Source organism: Salmo salar, chromosome 19 (genome assembly GCF_965601325.2).
Source record: "Salmo salar chromosome 19, fSalSal1, whole genome shotgun sequence".
In the NCBI taxonomy this organism is placed as follows: Eukaryota; Metazoa; Chordata; class Actinopteri; order Salmoniformes; family Salmonidae; genus Salmo; species Salmo salar.
Genome location: NC_138309.1, coordinates 39,483,977 through 39,508,978, shown reverse-complemented (window position 1 = coordinate 39,508,978; position 25,002 = coordinate 39,483,977). Strand labels below are relative to the sequence as shown.

Sequence of the window (25,002 nt, the reverse complement as noted above, 5' to 3'; positions counted from 1 at the left end):
CTGTCTGTCTCTGTGTCTGTCTGTCTGTCTCTGTGTCTGTCTGTCTGTCTCTGTGTCTGTCTGTCTCTGTGTCTGTCTGTCTGTCTGTCTGTCTGTCTGTCTGTCTGTCTGTCTGTCTGTCTGTCTGTCTGTCTGTCTGTCTGTCTGTCTGTCTGTCTGTCTGTCTGTCTGTCTGTCTGTCTGTCTGTCTGTCTGTCTCTGTGTCTGTCTGTCTCTGTGTCTGTCTGTTTCTGTCTCTGTGTCTGTCTCTGTGTCTGTCTCTGTGTCTGTCTGTCTGTCTCTGTCTCTGGAAATTGAGGTCAAAGTGCAGGGGGTAATGAGATGCAGACAGCAGAGGCTGGGCCTAGTCATGCCAGGGATGGTGGGGTAGCTGAGGCTGGGTCTAGTCAGACTAGAGATGGTGGGGTAGCGGAGGCTGGGTCTAGTCAGACTAGAGATGGTGGGGTAGCGGAGGCTGGGTTTAGTCAGACTAGAGATGGTGGTATAGCGGAGGCTGAGTCTAGTCAGGCTAGAGATGGTGGTATAGCGAAGGCTGAGTCTAGTCAGGCTAGAGATGGTGGGGTAGCTGAGGCTGGGCCTAGTTATGCTATGGAGGGTGGTGTAAATGATGCTGGGCCTAGTCATGCTATGGAGGGTGGTGTAGAGGATGCTAGGTCTAGTCAGGTTATGCTAGTGGATGAGGAGAGTATAGTGGGGAAGTGTAAGAGACCAGAGGGGGAGGAGGAGGGTGTCAAGCGGAAAAGGAAAAAGGGTGTGGTTAAAGGCACAATGGAAACTTTGCCTTTTGCTGTGGGGGATGCCCTGACCAGAGAGGAAGAGCAGGTGTTCAGGGTGGGAGATAGAGATGAGGAGGAAAGTGAGTCTGAGGAAGGGGGCTCTGGTGGAAAGGGGCAAGTGTGTTGAGCCATGGGACAAATCTTAGTGCAGGAGTGGCAGTCCTTTTTGCACCAGGTCTGTCTAAAAATTTGCTCCTCAAAGGAGGTGTGTAGGGGTAGGCTCCTTGTTGTTAAAGCAGAAATCAACAACATGGGTTTTGTCTTTATAAATGTGTATGCGCCTAATACAGGGAGAGAAAGAGGGGTTCTATTTGGGATTCTTACACAGGAACTCACAGGTAGCGCCTGAGGAGGCGCTGGTGGTCGGAGGGGACTGGAACTGTACAATGGATTTTTACAAAAGACAGAAATGGGGAAGAGCCTCATTCAGTGGGAGTGTTAAGGGACATCATTAATCAGTTCGACCTAGTGGATGTTTGAAGAACTAAACATCCAAACACAAGACAGTATACATGGGTGAAAAGTTTTTGGGGCTAGGGTGAGTGCAGCCCGACTTGATCGGTTTTACATGTCTAGAAATCGGAGCAATAGGCTGTTGGGCGCTACCATTCTCCCGGTGGGGTTTTCGGATCATCACATAACTTTGGCTCGGCTGTCTATTTCACCAGGGCCTCGGCAGGCATCTTATTGGAAGTTCAATGTAAAGCTCTTACAAGATGCCACTTTTTGCTCAGGTTTCCAGACCTTTTGGGAAAAGTGGGGGCAGCGAAGAGAGGAGTATGAGTCTCTGAGCCAATGGTGGGATGTGGGGAAAGTCCAAATTCGGCTTTTCTGTCAACAGCATACATCTCTCTCATCCTCAGAGGCTAGGAGAATATTGGGGGACTAGAGCGGTGTATTAGCGAGATGGAGGTAGAGATGGTGGGGCAAGGCAATGTAGGCCTTCAGGCTAATTTAGCTGAATTACGTAGGGACCTGGGCAGTTTTTTCCAGGTTAAAGCAAAGGGAGCACTTGTAAGAACTAGGTTCTCCATGCTCAAGGAGATGGATGTTCCCAGCTCCTTCTTCTTTGGTTTGGAAAGACAGAGCAGTGAAGCCAAGGGAATGCATTGTCTACGGCTGTCTGATGGGCCGGTGACCTCTGTGATGGGTGAGATGCGGGAGCGGACTGTGGAGTTTTATACTGAATTGTATAGGGCAGAAGTGTGTGGTCTATTGTGTGCTCAGGTCTTGTTCGCAGGACTACCTATGCTCTCTCTGGCACAGAGGGATGAAATGGACATTCCTCTGTTGTCCCATGAGCTGGCAGAGGCCATAACCCAGATGTTCCCCGGTCGTGCACCGGGGGTCAATGGACTCCCAGTGGAGTTTATAAAAAATTCTGGGGAATAATTGGACAGGACTTCTTTTGCGTGTTGCGTGAAGGCGTCGGGGTAGGAGAGTTGCCGATGAGCTGCCGTCGGACGGCTCTGACTCTCCTGCCCAAAAAAGGGACTTGTGTGAACTTAAGAACTGGAGGCCTGTGGCATTACTCTGTGCGGACTCCAAGATATTTGCCAAGGTCCTCTCTAACAGACTGAAGTCCCATTTGGACTCGATAGTACATAAGGACCAAACATATTGTGTACCGGGACGCTCAATCACAAACAACTTGTTCTTAATTAGGGACATGTTGGACTTGTCGAGAGGTTCTAATGTGAACTTTGGACTGGTCTCTAGATCAAGAGAAGGCTTTTGATAGAGTGGACCATGAGTATCTGTTTAATGTGATGTTTGGGTTTGGGAAGAGTTTTTTGACATGTGTGAAGCTGTTGTATGCTGGGGTGTCATGTATGGTTATGGTGGGAGGGGGGTCAGTAGGCCAGTCTGGGTGAGACGGGGCATTAGGCAAGGATGCCCTCTATCTGGGCAGTTATACACACTAGCCATTGAGCCTTTTTTAGGACTGCTACGCAGGAGACTGCAGGGAGTGTCCTGGACAGGCATGGATGTGGTGACAGGCATAGCATATGCAGTGTCAGCATATGCAGATGACATTTCTGTGATGGTCAGGGATGGTCACTATATGCAGGCACTAGAGACTAGTCTGAAGGTGTATGAGGAAGCTTCATCAGCTAAGGTAAACTGGGGCAAAAGCAAAGCTCTGTTATGTGGGGCATGGGGGGGATAGGGCTCCTCCTCTGCTTCCAGGGGGTTTGCAGTAGGGTTGTGAAGGGCTTAAAGTGTTGGGGGTGTACCTGGGCTCGGAGAAGTGGGTCAGGAAGAACTGGGAGGGGCTGTCACAGGCAGTGGTGTCAAGACTGGCCAGGTGGAGGTGGCTCCTGTCCCAAGTGTCATATAGAGGGAGGGTGCTGATAATTAACAACCTGGTGGCATCTTCCCTGTGGCATAAACTGGCTGTCCTCAAACCCCACCACCACCGGTCTGCTTGCAGACCTGCAACGCAAGCTGGTGGACTTCTTCTGGTCGGGCCATCACTGGCTGAGGGCGGCAGTGTTGTACATGACCATCCACGAAAGAGGACAGGGCCTGGTGGAACTGGAGAGCAGGATGGCTGCTTTCTGGACAAAGGCGGTGCAGAGACTGCTGTACCATACTGATGTTGGCTGGAGGGAACCAGCATGCGAGCTGCTGAGGAGAGCTGGCGGATTAGGTTTGGACCGGCAGCTGTTCCTCATGAAGCTGGAGAGGCTGAGTACAGCAGGTCTCTCAGATTTTTACTCTGCAATGCTGAGGGCCTGGCAGCTGCTAAGGCACACACGAGAAGGGGGTGTGGAGCCTGGTCTGTGGGTGTGGGAGGAGCCTATCTTCCACAATCCAGCCATTCCTTTGAGATCGGTCCAGTCGGCCACCCTGCAGAGGCAACTGATGGCAGGGGGTGTCCAAAGGCTGGGTGACCTGAGACTGCTGGGAGAGGAGGGATGGAAAAGCCCGGAAGTCTTGGCACAACAAACAGGAATAAAGTCTCTTAGGCTGCTGGAGAGATTCCTGGAGGAGTTCCAGGAGGCACTGTCTGAGCCGGTAAGGGGGATGTTTGAGCGGCCAAAGGGAGAGGGGCCACCAAGTTTTCCGCCACTGCAGGTGACGGCAGAGACTGGAGACTTGCAAGGGGGTGTGGAGGACTTGTTAGATTTTAACACTCCGAGCCTGGGGGAGTTTGAAGGGGTGGGAGGTAAAGCCCTCTACAACCTCTGCCATAAGTTCAGGAATATTAAGAGCCTAACAGGAGTGAGGGCACATCAGTGGCAGGGGGTATGTGGGGCAGAGAGTATGGTGGGTTTTAGATGTAGGGGGCTCTACAAACCCCCAGTACAAAGAGGTCAGGGGACCTCCAGTGGAGGGTTCTTCATGGAGCCCTGGCCACTAACAGCTGGTTGGCACGGGTTGAACCAGGAATCGGGCAGGGGTGTCCTTTTTGTAAAATGAAAGAAACTGTGATTCATGTGTTTTCTGTGTGCACCAGGTTAATGCCACAAATGTCTCTGTTGGAATGTCTGTGTGAGAGGTTGGGGGTGGGTTTTACTGTTGGGGTGTTCATAATGGGATACAGGTATTCAAATAAGGAGAAGGCCAAATGTGTTTTGTTGAATTTTCTGTTTGCTCAGGCAAAGTTATCTATTTGGCTAACAAGGAGGAACAGGGTCAAAGGTGGGGCGATAACACACCCTTTATTATTGTTTAATGGGATGGTCTCTGCGCGCCTTAGGGTTGAGTTTGAGTTCTATAAAATGATAAAAAGTGTGGAGATGTTTCAGGAGATACGGTGGGTGGGGGGGCTGTCTGTATAGCTGGGGAAGATGTTTTGGATATAGGGTTGTAGGAGTGGGTATTGTTTTGAGTATTGTGATGTTGGTTTGTATCATGTGGTAGCTGGAAGGGTTAGTATGGTACATGTATGCAGTACAGGATATATTTTTGGTTTTATTTTTAAGGGGGGTGGGTGAGTTTTAAATGAAATGAGAATGTTTCAGTAAAGACAAAAAGTCAAAAAAGGTCTCTCTCTCTACACACCTATTTTTGTCTCTCCCTCCACCTCTCTCTCTCAATTTCAATTTCATTTTAAGGGCTTTATTGGCATGGAAAATATATTTTAATATTGCCAAAGCAAGATAACCTGTTGGGGATAGGGGGCAGTATTTGCACGGCCGGATAAAAAACGTACCCGATTTAATCTGGTTACTACTCCTGCCCAGTAACTAGAATATGCATATAATTGTTTGATTTGGATAGAAAACACCCTAAAGTTTCTAAAACTGTTTGAATGGTGTCTGAGTATAACAGAACTCATATGGCAGGCCAAAACCTGAGAAGATTCCAAACAGGAAGCGCCCTCTCTGACCATTTCTTGGCCTTCTACACCATCTCTATCCAAAACAAAGGATCTCTGCTGTAACGTGACATTTTCTAAGGCTCCCATAGGCTCCCAGAAGGCGCCAGAACATTGAATGATGACTTTGCAGCCCATGGCTGAAAAACAGTAGCGCATTTGGTAAGTGGTCGATCTGAGAACAATGAGACGGGGGCGCGCGCATGCACGAGACGACTCCATGTTTACATTTTTTGTCTTTGAACGAAAACAGGGTTTCCCGGTCGGAATATTATCGCTATTTTACGAGAAAAAAAGCATAAAAATTGATTTTAAACAGCGTTTGACATGCTTCGAAGTACGATAATGGAATATTTTGAATTTTTTGGTCACGAAACGCGCGTCACCCTTCATTACCCTTCGGATAGTGTCTTGAACGCACGAACAAAACGCTGCTATTTGGATATAACTATGGATTATTTGGAACCAAACCAACATTTGTTATTGAAGTAGAAGTCCTAGGAGTGCATTCTGACGAAGAACAGCAAAGGTAATCCAATTTTTCTTATAGTAAATCTGACTTTGGTGAGTACCAAACTTGGTGGGTGTCAAAATAGCTAGCCTGTGATGGCCAGGCTATCTACTGAGAATATTGCAAAATGTGCTTTCACCGAAAAGCTATTTTAAAATCGGACATAGCGATTGCATAAAGGAGTTCTGTATCTATAATTCTTAAAATAATTGTTATGTTTTTTGTGAACGTTTATCGTGAGTAATTTAGTAAATTCACCGGAAGTGTTCGGTGGGAATGCTAGTCACATGCTAGTCACATGCTAATGTAAAAAGCTGTTTTTTGATATAAATATGAACTTGATTGAACAAAACATGCATGTATTGTATAACATAATGTCCTAGGAGTGTCATCTGATGAAGATCAAAGGTTAGTGCTGCATTTAGCTGTGGTTTTGGTTTTTGTGACATTATATGCTAGCTTGAAAAATGGGTGTCTGATTATTTCTGGCTGGGTACTCTCCTGACATAATCTAATGTTTTGCTTTCGTTGTAAAGCCTTTTTGAAATCGGACAATGTGGTTAGATAAAGGAGAGTTGTCTTTAAAATGTTGTAAAATAGTCATATGTTTGAAAAATTGAAGTTTTGGGATTTTTGAGGAGTTTGTAATTCGCTCCACGCCCTATCGTTGGATTTTGGAGCGGCGTTCCGCTAGCGGAACATCTAGATGTAAGAGGTTAAATCCCCTTTGATGAGGAAATGAAACATTTTATGGAAAAGAGGGATGAGGGATGAGGCAAAAGGTATGTCAATTAAGTATGTTAGCCCAACTGATTGGCCAATGTCCTGCAAATTAAGAAATCATGTGACTAAACTAAATATTAATAAAAATAAACTACACTATGAAACAAAGATACATTTTAAAGAGTGATAGTAAAAAGCTTTGAGGCATCTTAAATGACCTTTAATAAAAAAAAAAAAAGCCAACTCGACTTCTTCAGATGGCTCATTCATCACAAAGCCCACTAATATTGCAAACTACTTTAATGACTTTTTCATTGGCAAGATAAGCAAACGTAGGGATAACATGCCAGCAACAAACGCTGACACAACACATCCAAGTATATCGGATCAAGTTATGAAAGACAAGAATTGTTCTTTTGAATTCCGTAAAGTCAGTGTGGAAGAGGCGAAAAAATTATTGTTGTCTATCAACAATGACAAGCCACCAGGGTCTGACAATCTAGATGGAAAATTACTGAGGATAATAGCAGACAATATTACATATGCCACATCTTCAATTTAATCCTACAAGAGAGTGTGTGCCCTCAGGCCTGCAGGGAAGCTAAAGTCATTCCGTTACCCAAGAATAGTAAAGCCCCCTTTACTGGCTCAACCTTGAAGGCAGAACTCAATGTGTCAGAGTGAGCAATGAGCTGTCGCCCACTCTTAGCTATGATGTGGGCGTGCCCCAAGGGTCAATACTGGGGCCCCTCCTGTTCAGCCTGTACATTAATGATCTGCCTTCTGTCTGCACTGGGTCTGAAGTTAAAATGTATGCAGATGATACAGTGATATATGTGCATCCAAAGAGCAAACAACAAGCTGCACAAGAACTCACTACTGTAATGGTCCAGGTTACAAAGTGGCTCAGTGACTCGTGTTTGCATCTCATTGTGAAAAAAACTGTTTGCATGTTCTTCACAAAGAGGGCAACAGATGCTACTGAGCCAGATGTCTATGTGTCAGGGGAGAAGCTCCAGGTGGTATCTGATTTTAAGTACCTTGGCATCATACTTGATTCCAACCTCTCTTTTAAAAAGCATGTGAAAAAGGTAATTCAAATAACCAAATTCAACCTAGCTAATTTCCGATTTATACGAAATTGTTGACCACAGAGGTAGCAAGACAGTACTTCAAATCGATGATACTCCCCCACTTAACATACTGCTTGACTAGTTGGGCCCAAGCTTGCTATACAACATTAAAACCTATTCAGTCTGTCTACAAACAGGCTCTCAAAGTGCTCGATAGGAAGCCCAATAGCCATCATCACTGTTACATCCTCAGAAAGCATGAGCTCCTGAGTTGGGAAAATCTTGTGCAATACACCGACGCATGTCTTGTATTCAAGATCCTAAATGGCCTAGCTCCCCCTCCACTCAGTATTTTTGTTAAACAGAAAACCCAAACATATGGCAGCAGATCCACAAGGTCTGCCATGAGAGGTGACTGTATAGTTCCCTTAAGGAAAAGCACCTTTAGTAAATCCGCTTTCTCTGTGAGAGCGTCCCATGTCTGGAATACACTGCCATCAGACACACATAACTGCACCACATATCACACTTTCACAAAATGCATGAAGACATGGCTAAAGGTCAATCAGATTTGTGAACATAATCCCTAGCTGTGTATTGCCGCTTTCCATGTTGTCTGTTGTCTGTAGCTTGTGAGGTGTGGAAACACTGTTGTTTTTATGGATTTTGTCTTGTTGCTTTTTGTTCTATGTTGCTCTGTCTGTATGCTATATCTTGCTTGTCCTATGTTACTCTGCGTGTGCTCACTGTTCAATGATTGTCTATATTGTAATTGTTTTTAATAACCTGCCCAGGGACTGCGGTTGAAAATTAGCCGGCTGGCTAAAACAGGCACTTTTACTGAAACGTTGATTAATGTGCACTGTCCCTGTAAAAATAAAATAAACTCAAATAGCAAACCAATCAGCCTGTTACCAAGCCTTAGTAAACTTCTGGAAAAAATTGTGTTTGACCAGATACAATGTTATTTTACAGTAAACAAGTAGACAACAGAATTTCAGCATGCTTATAGGGACGGACACTCAACAAGCACAGCACTTACACAAATGACTGATGATTGGCTGAGGAAAATTGCTGATAAAATGCATGTGGGGGCTGTCTTCTTAGACTTTAGTGCAGCTTTTGACATTATTGATCATAGTCTGCTGCTGGAAAAACGTACGTCTTATGGCTTTACACCCCCTGCTATAATGTGGATAAACCGTTACTTGTCTAACAGAACACAGAGGGTGTTCTTTAATTGAAGCCTCTCAAATATAATCCAGTTAGAATCAGGAATTCCCCGAGGTAGCTGTTTAGGCCCCTTGCTTTTTTCAAATTTGACTAACGACATGCCACTGACTTTGAGTGAAACCAGAGTGTCTATGTATGCGAATGACTCAACACTATACCCGTCAGCTACTACAGTGACTGAAATGACTGCAACACTCAACAAAGAGCTGCAGTTAGTTTCAGAGTGGGTGGCAAGGAATAAGTTAGCCCTAAATATTTCCAGTGGGTTTTGGCAGTCCTTAACTTCTTATGGGCAGGTGGGAAGGTAGCGTCCCACCTGGCCAACATCCGTTGAAATTGCAGAGGGCGAAATTCAAACTACAGTATTATAAATATTTAACTTTCATAAAATCACAAGTGTAATACATCAAAATAAAGCTTAACTTCTTGTTAATCCAGCCACTGTCTCAGATTTCAAAAAGGCTTTACGGCGAAAGCAAACCATGCGATTATCTGAGGCCAGCTCCCCGCATAAAAACACATGAAAAACATATTTCAACCAGGCAGGTGCGACACGAAAGTCAGAAATAGCGATATAAATAATGCCTTACCTTTGATGATCTTCTTCTGTTGGCCCCCTTGTTCGATAATGTCCTTCTTTATATCCATAAAAACTCAGTTTAGCTGGTGCGCTTCAGTCAATAATCCACCCAGTTTCCCTCCATCAAAATGCATACAAAATGAATCCCAAACATTACTAATAAACTTTTCCAAACAAGTAAAACAACGTTTATAATCAAACCTTAGGTACCCTAATACGTAAATAAACAATACAATTTAAGACGGAGAATCGTTATTGTCTTTACTGGAGAAAAATACCAAAGAGCACACTCTCTTCACACGCTTGGAAACACTACAGCTAAAATGGGAGCCACCTAGAAAAAGTACAATTTCTGGCTCATTTTTCCAAAAAACAGCCTGAAACTCTTTCTAAAGACTGTTGACATTTAGTGGAATCCCTAGGAACTGCAATCTGGGAGGACTTGGCCTTATAATAAAAGTGATAGCCATTGAAAATAGTGGTAGGCCATATCAGTTCTGTTATACTCACAGACATAATTTTAACAGTTATAGAAACTTTAGAGTGTTTTCTATCCAAATCGACCAATTATATGCATATCCTAGCTTCTGGGCCTGAGTAACAGGCAGTTTACTTTGGGCACGCTTTTCATCCGGATGTCAAAATACTGCCCCCTACCCAAGAGAGGTTAATAGTTGATTCTAAGATTTGTGTTTGATCATGTATATGTTTTTGCTGTTTGTTGTTTGTTATAGAGCCAAAAGGATTATCTATACATCTCCATCTTGGATAGAAACCTCTTTGTGTTGTTGTTTGTTTTCCAATTTTCCCAGAAGTGGTTCGAGTCCATGGATTCTTCAATTTCATTGAGCTGTTTCTGACGCGCTGTTCCTTCTTTTTCCGTTTTTCTGTATTGTTTTATTGATTAACAATAGTGAAGGCGTAGACTCAGGTTTTCTGGATCTCTATGTTTTTGTTTGGACAGGTTTTTCAATTTCTTTCTTAGGTTTTTGCATTCCTCATCAAACCATTTGTCATTGTTGTTCATTTTCTTCGGTTTTCTGTTTGAAATTTTTAGATTTGGAAAGAAGCTGAGAGGTCAAATATACATTTAAGATTTTCTACTGCCAAGTTTATACCTTCAGTATTACAGTGGAACGTTTTGTCCAGGAAGTTGTCTAAAAGGGATTGAATTTGTTGTTGCCTAATTGTTTTTTGATAGGTTTCCACACTACATTCCTTCCATCTGTAGCATTTCTTACTTAGTTCCTTTGGCTTTGATGTCTCATGATTGAGTATTGCTCTGTTCAATAAGACTGTGATTTTGCTGTGATCTGATAGGGGTGTCAGTGGGCTGACTGTGAATGCTCTGAGACTCTGGGTTGAGGTCAGTGATAAAGTAGTCTACATACAACTGCCAAGAGATGAGCTATAGGTGCACCTACCAAAGGAGTCCCCTCAAAGCCTACCATTGGCTATGTACATACCCACCGTGCGACAGAGCTTCTGGGTCTGGAAAGGATTAATTTACACCTGTCTTCATTAACCTCCCTGGGCAAGGTGGGACGTTTGCGTCCCACCTAGTCAACAGCCAGTGGAATCGTGTGGCGCAAAATACAAATACCTCATAAATGCTATAACTTCAATTTCTCAAACATATGACTATTTTACACCATTTTAAAGACAAGACTCTCGTTAATGTAACCACACTGTCCGATTTTAAAAAGGCTTTACAGCGAAAGCAAAACATTAGATTATGTCAGGAGAGTACCCAGCCAAAAATAATCACACAGCCATTTTCAAAGCATGCATATATGTCACAAAAACCAAACCACAGCTAAATGCAGCACTAACCTTTGATGATCTTCATCAGATGACACTCCTAGGACATTGTTATACAATACATGCATGTTTTGTTCAATCAAGTTCATATTTATATCAAAAACCAGCTTTTTACATTAGCATGTGATGTTCAGAACTAGCATACCCACCGCAAACTTCCGGTGAATTTACTTAATTACTCACGATTAACGTTCACAAAATACATAACAATTATTTTATGATTTATAGATACAGAACTCCTTTATGCAATCACGGTGTCAGATTTTAAAATAGCTTTTCGGCAAAAGCACATTTTGCAATATTCTGAGTAGATAGCCCGGCCATCACGGCTAGCTAATTTGACACCCACCATGTTTGGCCCTCACCAAACTCAGATTTACTATTAGAAAAATTGGATTACCTTTGCTGTTCTTCGTCAGAATGCACTCCCAGGACTTCTACTTCAACAACAAATGTTGTTTTGGTTCGAAATAATCCATAGTTATATTGAAATAGCTCTGTTTTGTTCGTGCGTTGAGGTCAGAATCCGAAGGGTGACGCGCGGGCGCATTTCGTGACAAAAAAATTCTAAATATTCCATTACCGTACTTCGAAGCATGTCAAACCCTGTTTAAAATACATTTTTATGCGATTTTTCTCGTAAAATAGCGATAATATTCCAACCGAGCGACGTTGTATTCGTTCAAAGAGAGAAAGAAAAAAATGGAGTCCTCTCGTGCACGCGCGCTCTAGTGTCAGTGTTCCCTGCCTGACCACTCAATAACACTCCTGCTGTTTTTCGCCCAGACTGCAAAGCTCTCATTCCACTTTCCGACGCCTTCTTAGAGCCAATGGAAGCCCTAGAAAAAGTCACGTTACAGCAGAGATGCTGTATTTTTGATAGATATGCCCTAGAAGGACAACAAATTGTCAGACAGGGTACTTCCTGCATGGAATCTTCTCAGGTTTTGGCCTGCCATATGAGTTCTGTTATACTCACAGACACGATTCAAACAGTTTTAGAAACTTTCGAGTGTTTTCTATCCAAATCTACTAATTATATGCATATTCTCGTTTCTGGGCAAGAGTAGTAACCAGAATAATTCGGGTACGTTTTTTATCCGGCCGTGCAAATACTGCCCCCTAGCCCCAACAGGTTAAAGTATGGGGATTCATTTTTCTCTGTTAAGATAATTTCCTTTTGAGTTTCTAGCCAAATGTAAATGTAAAATGTTCCTGTTTTGATTAATTTAATGGGGTGAGTTAGGTCTGCTCTATGTCTCGCTGGTCTGGGCGGGGTGCCTATTGATCTGTTGCTCCTGTGTGAAGTGTTGGGGCTGCGTTTGAGGCTGCATTTGAGGCTGCGTTCTCTCTCTTTCGCTCTCTCTCTCTCCACATCTCTCTATTACCATTCTCTCTCTCTCTCCAGCTCTCCCTGTCTCTCTATCACCTCTCTCTCTCTCTCTCTCCACTTCTCTTTGTCTCTCTATCACCTCTCTCTCGTCACCTCTCTGTCGCTCTATTACCTCTCTCTCTCCACCTCTCTCTGTCTCTATCTCCATCTTTCTCTTTCTCCACCGCACTTTGTCTCTCTATCACCTCTCTCTTTCTCTCTCTCCACCTCTGTCGCTCTATCACCTCTCTCTCTCTCCACCTCTCTCTGTCTCTTTCTCCATCTTTCTCTTTATCTTGATATATTTTTCTCTCCCATAGGAAGCCTCTTTGTTGTGAATGGGGCCCATCCAATAAACAGAGAGACTCTAAAGAGGAAACGTACAACACTGAATGAGGTAATTTTTTTTTTTAAACACTCAAATGACAAGCTTATCTTCAACATAACTCTTTAAGACAAAACAAAATGTAACTGGACGAGGTTCACTCAGTTTCTGACTCCTTTCTTCTGTTTCGTGTCTACTTTGAACACGATCCTGCTGACCCTAATGTTAACTGTTATAAGGAAAATCCATCAATTTACTGTATCTTCATATTAAAAGACACTTGTAAAATATATCATTCTATAAGCCTGTAACAAATATCCACTTCAGAGAAACAAATGTTTTTTTTTAAGGCAAATACACTGCAGATATTGTTTGTGTCCCAAATCCCACTCTATTTCCTATCAAGTGTACCACTTTTGTAAATGTAACCATATTCCAATAGGACTCTGGTCACAAGTAGTGCACTATATAGGGAATAGAGTGGCATTTGGGACAAGGATATGATGTCAAACCAGGACAAACGGCTTATAGTTTAAACTTTGATTTGTGAATGTTAAACTGACAGACATGGTTGAGCAAACTTCTTTCTCTCTCTCGTTTTGTTTTCCCATGAAATGCAATTTTTATAGGTTTGTTTCTACGTGATCCACCCATCTGATGGAACTATATGGATAAGACATTAAAAGGGAAATCTGCAATTTACCTCAAAAGGTGGCAGAGTTACTGCTTTATTGTTCTTTAAACTGCGGATTGCCCCTTTATGCCAATGCTGAGTCATATCCATGTGGTTTTCAATGGGAAAAGATGACATGAAACACAAATGCATAATATATATAAATATTTTGTTTAATATCAAGTTGATCATGTCAATGTACAGTATACGTGTTCACAGTGACAAGACAGAGAGACTGAGAAGCCCTCACGACTAAAACAACAAAAATGAAAATTAATAACTGAAGTATAATGATCATAACAACTTCTACCTAGTGAGTCTTGCAAACGTTCATGTGCACAATAACATCGCACCCCACTCAATGGTCAATGAAAATGTATCAGAAAACAGAAATGGCTTAAATGTTTTATTTATTTAAACTTTATTTAGACAGGGAGTCAATGCTGAGACCAAGGTGTCTTTATTTAGACAGGAAGTCAATGCTGAGACAAGGTTTATTTTACAGATGAGTCTTGTATAGCACCACAATACACATCAAAATACAGTAAACACATTAAACTACACATTCATATACACATTAAAATATGCGTTATTATACACAAAAAAACACGTTATTATACACAACAATACAAGAAAAGCAAAACCCAATCATAAAAAACTGACCGTCTGAAATGCCACAGAGGGTTCCCTAACAACCGTCTGAAATGCCACAGAGGGTTCCCTAACAACCGTCTGAAATGCCATAGAGGGTTCCCTAACAACTGTCTGAAATGCCACAGAGGGTTCCCTAACAACCGTCTGAAATGCCATAGAGGGTTCCCTAACAACCGTCTGAAATGCCATAGAGGGTTCCCTAACAACCGTCTGAAATGCCATAGATGTTCCCCTAACAACCGTCTGAAATGCCATAGATGTTCCCCTAACAACCATCTGAAATGCCATAGAGGGTTCCCTAACAACCGTCTGAAATGCCATAGAGGGTTCCCTAACAACCGTCTGAAATGCCATAGATGTTCCCCTAACAACCATCTGAAATGCCATAGAGGGTTCCCTAACAACCGTCTGAAATGCCATAGAGGGTCCCCTAACAACTGTCTAAAATGCCATAGAGGGTCCCCTAACAACCGTCTGAAATGCCATAGAGGGTCCCCTAACAACCGTCTGAAATGCCATAGAGGGTCCCCTAACAACCGTCTGAAATGCCATAGAGGGTTCCCTAACAACCATCTGAAATGCCATAGAGGGTCCCCTAACAACCGTCTGAAATGCCATAGAGTATTGCACCCCTTAAGCAAATTAGGGTTAAGTGCCTTGCTCATGGGCACATCAACAGATTTTTCAATGTTGCATTAAACGGTAAGGGAATGGTGATATGCTAGCAACTTTTGTAGTATAATATGGATTTTTGAAATATTGTTTGAATGCAAAAGCAAACATTCTCATTGTGGAAACATAGAGCTCTCTACTGGAGTGAGTTAGGAGAGAAGCCCCAGTGGAGAGACGCCCCAGTGGAGAGACGCCCCAGGGGAGAGACGCCCCAGCGGAGAGACGCCCCAGCGGAGAGACGGCCCAGGGGAGAGACGGCCCAGGGGAGAGACGGCCCAGGGGAGAGATGCACAAGTGCAGAAAGACATGCAATACTGTAAATGACATTAACACTGATACAAAACAGAGATGTACATCAAATCACAACATTGACACATATAACGCTGTTGCAATCCACAAAGTTGAACAAAGTTTTTTTTTTCAATGAAATACAAAACCCTTCATGTGCTCACATATCATATAGGTACACACTGCTATGAAGGTTACAGTAAGCACTACCATGAAGATACACAGGGTTACAGGTTACAGTACAAACTACTATAAAGCTATACAGGGTTACAGGTTACAGTACACACTACTATGAAGCTATACAGGGTTACAGGTTACAGTACACAATACAATGAAGCTGTACAGGGTTACAGGTTACAGTACACACTACTATGAAGCTATACAGGGTTACAGGTTACAGTACACACTACTATGAAGCTATACAGGGTTACAGGTTACAGTACACAATACAATGAAGCTGTACAGGGTTACAGGTTACAGTACACACTACTATGAAGCTGTACACGGTTACAGGTTACAGTACACACTACTATGAAGCTGTACAGGGTTACAGGTTACAGTACACAATACTATGAAGCTGTACAGGGTTACAGGTTACAGTACACACTACTATGAAGCTGTGCAAGGTTACAGGTTACAATACACACTATGAAGCTTTACATGGTTACAGGTTACAGGTTACAGTACACAATACTATGAAGCTGTGCAGGGTTACAGGTTACAGTACACAATACTATGAATCTGTACAGGGTTACAGGTTACAGGTTACAGTACACAATACTATGAGGTTACAGTACAGAATACTATGAAGCTGTACAGGGTTACAGGTTACAGTACACACTACTATGAAAACATATACAGGGTTACAGTGTACAGTACTGTACACACGTTGTCACTTCCATCAGTTCCCTGAGTGGGGTGTGGAGGGATGGGTTCAGTCTCCTAGTTAGAGTGGATGGGTTCAGTCTCCTAGGTAGAGTGGACGGGTTCATTCTCCTAGGTAGAGTGGATGATGGGTTCAGTCTCCTAGGTAGAGTGGATGATGGGTTCAGTCTCCTAGGTAGAGTGGATGATGGGTTCAGTCTCCTAGGTAGAGTGGATGATGGGTTCAGTCTCCTAGGTAGAGTGGATGATGGGTTCAGTCTCCTAGTTAGAGGATGGGTTCAGTCTCCTAGTTAGTGGATGGGTTCAGTCTCCTAGTTAGAGTGGATGATGGGTTCAGTCTCCTAGTTAGAGTGGATGATGGGTTCAGTCTCCTAGTTAGTGGATGATGGGTTCAGTCTCCTAGTTAGAGTGGATGATTGGTTCAGTCTCCTAGGTAGAGTGGATGGGTTCAGTTTCCGAGTTAGAGTGGATGGGTTCAGTCTCCTAGTTAGAGTGGATGGGTTCAGTCTCCTAGTTAGAGGATGGGTTCAGTCTCCTAGTTAGTGGATGGGTTCAGTCTCCTAGTTAGTGGATGGGTTCAGTCTCCTAGTTAGAGTGGATGATGGGTTCAGTCTCCTAGTTAGAGTGGATGATGGGTTCAGTCTCCTAGTTAGAGTGGATGATGGGTTCAGTCTCCTAGTTAGAGTGGATGATAGGTTCAGTCTCCTAGTTAGAGTGGATGATAGGTTCAGTCTCCTAGTTAGAGTGGATGGGCTCAGTCTCCTAATGTCCAGCATTATGGTCGTAATGGTGTTGGTGGCTGCATTTTCCTCAGCCAATGTAGAGTGGATGGGCTCAATTTCCTGGTAGATGGGATCCGCCTGTTGTTGTATAGGATTTCCAAGTGTGGGATGTTTCCCTTGCTGCTCCACTGTGGGGGGACTGGGAGGAGGAGAGCTGGGGGGTGGTCGACTGGGATGGGGACCTGGAGGAGGAGAGCCTGGAGGGGTCTCCTGGGATGGGGACTGGGAGGAGGAGAGCTAGGAGGGGGTCTACTGGGACTGGGACTGAGATGAGAGCTAGGAGGGGGTCTACTGGGACTGGGACTGAGATGAGAGCTAGGAGGGGGTCTACTGGTACTGGGACTGAGATGAGAGCTAGAAGGGGGTCTGCTAGGACTGGGAGGAGGAGAGCTAGGAGGGGATCTGCTAGGACTGGGAGGAGGAGAGCTGGGGGGGTCTGCTAGGACTGGTAGGAGGAGAGCTGGGGGGGTCTGCTAGGACTGGTAGGAGGAAAGCTAGGAGGGGGTTCTACTGGGATGGGGACCATCAGAGGTGGTGTGGATGGAGTCAGCCTGGTGGTCAATGGGGTGGTCCAGTGGTGGATGCTGCTCCAGGGAGTAGGAGCTTGGGGTTTGACTAACAGGAGGGTGTCTTTTGGGAGGATGAGGAGCTGGGGGTGGGACTAACAGGAGGGGGTCTTCTGGTTCTGGAAGGAGGACCTGTGGTTGGGACTAACAGGAGGGGGGTCTTCTGGGTCTGAGGCTGGAAGGAGGAGGTCTCCTCAGAACCATTATCTGAGCACTGGGTCCCAGGAGGAGGAGGTCTCCTCAGAACCACTATCTGAGCACTGGGTCCCAGGAGGAGGAGGTCTCCTCAGAACCACTATCTGAGCACTTGGTCCGAGGAGGAGTAGGGTGCTCAACTCATGTTCACTGTGGTCCACCACTGGTACCCCGTTTACCTCCACCAATCTAAAGGAGATGCACACATGCAGGTTAGGCCTTATACACAGATGGTACACAAACACTCCTTCTGCATCCAGTTTATTTCAGTATTGCAATTTACTTTCTGATATGACAACATGTAACCACGAGCACCTGGCTCACCTTCACTGTTGGCAGCAGTGCCTAAACATTGTAATTTTAGTCATGGTCGAGAAAGTTTTTTAGTTATGGTTGGGACATGTTTTTTAGTTATGGTCGAGACATGTTTTTAGTCATGGTTGGGACAGGTTTTTAGTCATGGTTGGGACAGGTTTTTAGTCATGACAGGTTTTTAGTCATGGTTGGGATAGGTTTTTAGTCATGACAGGTTTTTAGTCATGGTCGGGACGGGTTTTTAGTAATGGTATGGACAGGTTTTTAGTCATTGTCTTGACATGTTATTAGTCATGGTCAGGACTGGTTTTTAGTCATGGCAGGGACAGGTTTTTAGTCGGGACATGTTTTTAGTCATAGTCAGGACAGGTTTCTAGTCATGATTAGGACAGGTTTGTAGTCATGACAGGTCTTTAGTCATTGTCAGAACAGGTTTCTAGTCAGAAGATACAGTTGAAGTCGGAAGTTTACATACACTTAGGTTGAAGTCATTAAAACTTGTTTTTCAACCACTCCACCATTTTTTGGTTCACAAACTGTAGTTTTGGCAAGTCGGTTAGGACATCTACTTTGTGCATGACACAAGTAATTTTTCCAACAATTGTTTATACAGATTATTTCACTTATAATTCACTGTAACACAATTCCAGTGGGTCAGAAGTTTACATACACTAAGTTGACTGTGCCATTAAACAGCTTGGAAAATTCCAGAAAATGATGTCATAGCTTTAGAAGCTTCTGATAGGCTATTTGACATCATTTGAGTACCTGTTGATGTATTTCAAGGCCTACTTTCAAACTCAGTGCCTCTTTGCTTGACATCATTGGAAAATCAACAGAAATCAGCCAAAACCTCAGAAGAAAAATTGGAGACCTCCACAAGTCTGGTTCATCCTTGGGAGCAATTTCCAAACGTCTGAAGGTACCACGTTCATCTGTACAAAAAATAGTACACAAGTATAAACACCATGGGACCACCCACCCATCATACCGCTCAGGAAGGACACGCGTTATGTCTCCTAGAGATGAACGTACTTTGTTGCGAAAAGTGCAAATCAATCCCAGAACAACAGCAAAGGACCTTGTGAAGATGCTGGAGGAAACTGGTACAAAAGTACCTATATCCACAATAAAACAAGTCCTATATTGACAGCAAGGAAGAAGCCACTGCTCCAAAACCCCCATAAAAAAGCCAGACCACGGTTTGCAACTGCACATGGGGACAAAGATCGTACTTAATGCCGATCGTCATGTTTGGAGGAAAAAGAGGGAGGCTTGCAAACCAAAGAACACCATCCCAACCGTGAAGCACGGGGGTGGCAGCATCATGTTGTGGGGGTGCTTTGCTGCAGGAGGGACTGGTGCATTTCACAAAATAGATGGAATCATGAGGGAGGGAAATGTGGATATATTGAAGCAAAATCTCAGACAAGTCAGGAGGTTAAAGCTTGATTGCAAATGGGTCTTCCAAATGGGCAATGACCCTAAGTATACTTCCAAAGTTGTGGCAAAATGGCTTAAGGACAACAAAGTCAAGGTATTGGAGTGGCTATCACAAAGCCCTGACCTCAATCCTATAGAAAATGTGTGGGCAGAACTGAAAAAGCGTGTGCGAGCAAGGAGGCCTACAAACCTGACTCAGTTACACCATGTCAGGAGGAATGGGACAAAATTCACCCAACTTATTGTGGGAAGCTTGTGGAAGGCTACCCGAAACGTTTTAGACCCAAATTAAACAAGTTAAAGGCAATGCTACCAAATACTAACTGAGTGTATGTAAACTTCTGACCCACTGGGAATGTGATGAAAGAAATAAAAGCTGAAATAAATAATTCTCTCTACTAAATAAAGTGGTGATCCTAACTGACCTAAGACAGGGAATTTTTACAAGGATTAAATGTCAGGAGTTGTGAAAAACTGAGTTTAAATGTATTTGGCTAAGGTGTATGTAAACTTCCGACTTCATCTGTAAAACAACAGGTAAGAGAGACTGGTTAGATTACTCTCACTTTCTAGCATGAAGTTACGTTGATAGCCAAATCAATCCAAATCCCTCACCTCTGTAACTGGCACTGTTCTCTCATTCTCACTGCAGGTAACTGGCAAAACTCTAAATACAAGTATAGGCAGAACCTGCACCTACCCATCAATAGTAATTAGACATGGCACAAGAAATATCAAAAGACTTTGGTATTAAAACTAATTAAAGAGTCATGAAACATTAAAAACATCAGTTTAAACGCATAAATCCCAGGTCATTAAATATTCCCTTCGTTAACTTATATTTATAGACTGTTTAAAAAAATTTAAAAAAAATGAAAAGGAGGGGGGGGGGAAACAAGTGAGGCTTTATATTTTTACACTGACTGTGAAAAGATAATTGGCAGAAAATGCTGTGCTCAGCGGGCCAAACATGCAGTAATGTTCAAAGACTTCTCTCAGCGTCTCTCTTTGGGCCTCTGTGGTTGTCTCTGTACTGTCTTGCAGGCTCCTGTCTCATAGTTACTCAGGGCAATCAGTTCAAAGTGAGAGAGCCGCTTCTCATGACGTGTGTGTGTGTGTGTGTGTGTGTGTGTGTGTGTGTGTGTGTGTGTGTGTGTGTGTGTGTGTGTGTGTGTGTGTGTGTGTGTGTGTGTGTGTGTCACCCTAGTAATAAAACAATAGCCTAACTAATTGCATGACCGCGTGTTATTCTTGTTTTATCTTGTCCTTCACTCTGCTTAAACATTCCATAGTTCAGCTCTACGTTACATTGGTTTCCTGTTATGGGCCCTGTCTGTCAGGGGTTTCCATAGTTACAGGAAGGAGGAAGGGGAAAGTAAGGCAGTGGAGGAAGATGAGATGTGAGATGCCAAACACTTCCCAACACTGCTCCCAAACTGGAAACTCTGATGTGGATTGTTAAATACAGAGCAAAACAGTGTGCTTGTCTTTACAATAAGGGCGGTGCTCAGTTGCAACATTAGAAAAGTGTTTCATGATTTGGGATACAGCAGGGTTGGTTGGGGGTCAATTTCATTTGGAATTGAAATTTCACTTCACTTCTTGTATTGACAGAATTGAAATAGAATTGACCCCATTGACTCTAACCCTGGCGTATCGAATACTGTATACCGGTGCTCTTCAGCTCCGGTCCTAGAGACCAAAACACTTCCAGGACCAGAGCTGAAGAGTACTGATCTATACAGTCCATCCCTATATTGGCATCTACAGTGTCCTGCTCTGTACAATCCATCCCTATGTTGGCTTCTACGGTGTCCTGCTCTGTACAATCCATCCCTATGTTGGCATCTATGGTGTCCTGCTCTGTACAATCCATCCCTATGTTGGCATCTACGGTGTCCTGCTCTGTACAATCCATCCCTATGTTGGCATCTACGGTGTCCTGCTCTGTACAATCCATCCCCATGTTGGCATCTACGGTGTCCTGCTCTGTACAATCCCATCCCTATGTTGGCATCTAAGGTGTCCTGCTCTGTACAACCCCATCCCTATGTTGGCATCTAAGGTGTCCTGCTCTGTACAATCCATCCCTATGTTGGCATCTACGGTGTCCTGCTCTGTACAGTCCATCCCTATGTTGGCTTCTACGGTGTCCTGCTCTGTACAATCCATCCCTATGTTGGCATCTACGGTGTCCTGCTCTGTACAATCCATCCCTATGTTGGCATCTAAGGTGTCCTGCTCTGTACAATCCCATCCCTATGTTGGCTTCTACGGTGTCCTGTTTAGTATATTTACCTGTTAGTGTACGGTACAGGATAATACAGGGTATTTACAATTGGCTCATTCATCCCCCCCCCCCCTCCTCTCCCCTGTAACTATTCCCCAGGTCGTTGCTGTAAACGAGAATGTGTTTTCAGTCAACTTACCTGGTAAAATAACGGTAAATTAAATAAAAATGTACCTGTCCTCCAGACAGAGGGGTGAATGTGAGTTGTCCACCTGTATCACCACCAGTCCTCTGTCCTTTGAGAGTTTGAAGGTGAATCCATACCGCCCATCTTCCCCACGGCTCTCCTGGACAACCAGTAGCATGGCTGGACACTGGGGAGTGACCAGTTGGCCCAGGGTAGAACACTTCCTCTGGTGAGACTGGGACTGGAGGGATCTCTCCTGGAAATACAGAACACGGGCGGACAGACAGGCGGAAAGATGGGCGGACAGGCAGATGGATCGGAAAGACAGACAGACGGACAGATGCACTTAAACTCAGGTGTCTGTATTCTGTCTCTAAATGTTGTCTATCACTAGCAGCACCATATCACCAGGTAACATTCTGGGTATGTTGTCCATCACTAGCAGCACCATATCACCAGGTAACATTCTGGGTATGTTGTCTATCAGCACCATATCACCAGGTAACATTCTGGGTGTGTTGTCTATCAGCACCATATCACCAGGTAACATTCTGGGTGTGTTGTCTATCAGCACCATATCACCAGGTAACATTCTGGGTATGTTGTCTATCAGCACCATATCACGAGGTAACATTCTGGGTGTGTTGTCTATCAATAGCAGCACCAATTCACCAGGTAACATTCTGAGTATGTTGTCTATCACTAGCAGCACGATATCACCAGGTAACATTCTAGGTGTGTTGTCCATCACTAGCAGCATCATATCACCAGGTAACATTCTGGGTGTGTTGTCCATCACTAGCAGCACCATATCACCAAGTAACATTCTGGGTATGTTGTCTATCAGCACCATATCACCAGGTAACATTCTGGGTATGTTGTCTATCAGCACCATATCACCAGGTAACACTCTGACTGTGTTGTCTATCAGCACCATATCACCAGGTAACATTCGGAGTATGTTGTCAATCAGCACCATATCACCAGGTAACATTCTGGGTGTGTTGTCTATCAGCACCATATCACCAGGTAACATTCTGAGTATGTTGTTTATCACTAGCAGCACCATATCATCAGGTAACATTCTGAGTATGTTGTCTATCACTATCAGCACCATATCACCAGGTAACATTCTGAGTATGTTGTCTATCACTAGCAGCACCATATCACCAGGTAACATTCTGGGTGTGTTGTCCATCACTAGCAGCACCATATCATCAGGTAACATTCTGGGTATGTTGTCTAGCAGCACCATATCACCAGGTAACATTCTGGGTGTGTTGGCAATCAGCACCATATCACCAGGTAACATTCTGGGTGTGTTGTCTATCAGCACCATATCACCAGGTAACATTCTGGGTATGTTGTCTATCAGCACCATATCACGAGGTAACATTCTGGGTGTGTTGTCTATCACTAGCAGCACCAATTCACCAGGTAACATTCTGAGTATGTTGTCTATCACTAGCAGCACCATATCACCAGGTAACATTCTAGGTGTGTTGTCCATCACTAGCAGCATCATATCACCAGGTAACATTCTGGGTGTGTTGTCCATCACTAGCAGCACCATATCACCAGGTAACATTCTGGGTGTGTTGTCCATCACTAGCAGCACCATATCACCAAGTAACATTCTGGGTATGTTGTCTATCAGCACCATATCACCAGGTAACATTCTGGGTATGTTGTCTATCAGCACCATATCACCAGGTAACACTCTGGCTGTGTTGTCTATCAGCACCATATCACCAGGTAACATTCGGAGTATGTTGTCAATCAGCACCATATCACCAGGTAACATTCTGGGTGTGTTGTCTATCAGCACCATATCACCAGGTAACATTCTGAGTATGTTGTTTATCACTAGCAGCACCATATCATCAGGTAACATTCTGAGTATGTTGTCTATCACTATCAGCACCATATCACCAGGTAACATTCTGAGTATGTTGTCTATCACTAGCAGCACCATATCACCAGGTAACATTCTGGGTGTGTTGTCCATCACTAGCAGCACCATATCATCAGGTAACATTCTGGGTATGTTGTCTAGCAGCACCATATCACCAGGTAACATTCTGGGTGTGTTGGCAATCAGCACCATATCACCAGGTAACATTCTGGGTGTGTTGTCTATCAGCACCATATCACCAGGTAACATTCTGGGTGTGTTGTCTATCAGCACCATATCACCAGGTAACATTCTGGGTATGTTGTCTATCAGCACCATATCACCAGGTAACATTCTGGGTGTGTTGTCTATCAGCACCATATCACCAGGTAACATTCTGAGTATGTTGTTTATCACTAGCAGCACCATATCATCAGGTAACATTCTGAGTATGTTGTCTATCACTATCAGCACCATATCACCAGGTAACATTCTGAGTATGTTGTCTATCACTAGCAGCACCATATCACTAGGTAACATTCTGAGTATATTGTCTATCACTAGCAGCACCATATCACCAGGTAACATTCTGAGTATGTTGTCTAGCAGCACCATATCACCAGGTAACATTCTGGGTGTGTTGGCAATCAGCACCATATCACCAGGTAACATTCTGAGTATATTGTCTATCACTAGCAGCACCATATCACCAGGTAACATTCTGAGTATGTTGTCTAGCAGCACCATATCACCAGGTAACAATCTGAGTATGTAATCTATCACTATCAGTATGTGTAAATGTACTTGGTGAATAAAGGTGATTCTGAATGAAGAGCAGCAGCCCATTTCTGGAAGACTATTTTATTGTCCTGACAGACAACCTCCGATCTTTATCCACAGCTTTTTATCTCTGGTGATACATCAAACGTGTACAACCAGACAATGCTAACAGGTAACACAATCCTCTCATTATCAGTGTAAATAACCTGTGTTGCCAGGGAAATACTCTGAGAGATACTGTATGTCATTCATTCATTCATTCACATCCCTTTGTTTCCACTAAATAAATACTGTAGTTTCACTTTCATCGTGACTAAATACAAGGCTCTTTCATCGTGACTAAATACAAGGCTCTTTCATCGTGACTAAATACAAGGCTCTTTCATCACGACTAAATACAAGGCTCTTTCATCACGACTAAATACAAGGCTCTTTCATCACGACTAAATACAAGGCTCTTTCATCATGACTAAATACAAAGCTCTTTCATCGTGACTAAATACAAGGCTCTTTCATCGTGACTAAATACAAGGCTCTTTCATCATGACTAAATACAAGGCTCGTTCATCACACTAAATACAAGGCTCTTTCATCATGACTAAACACAAGGCTCTTTCATCATGACTAAACAAACATCAGATGTGGGCATCAAAATGTTGAATGAATGAACAACCTCATTTCATGGTCTGCTCTCTTG

At 43.6% G+C, this 25,002-nt stretch overlaps 1 protein-coding gene across 1 annotated transcript in view; it reads right to left on the bottom strand.

Moving 5' to 3' along the window:
• Positions 1-13,814: 13,814 nt before the first annotated feature.
• LOC106591840 (uncharacterized) overlaps positions 13,815-25,002 on the bottom strand; it is a 31,989-nt gene continuing 20,801 nt past the window's right edge. The window contains exons 9-10 of the mRNA XM_082965726.1: positions 21,679-21,887; positions 13,815-17,645 (exon numbers count right to left, since the gene is read on the bottom strand). Coding sequence (XP_082821852.1) covers positions 17,465-17,645; positions 21,679-21,887 — 390 coding nt within the window. The 3' untranslated portion in view covers positions 13,815-17,464. The remainder of the gene's footprint in view (positions 17,646-21,678; positions 21,888-25,002) is intronic.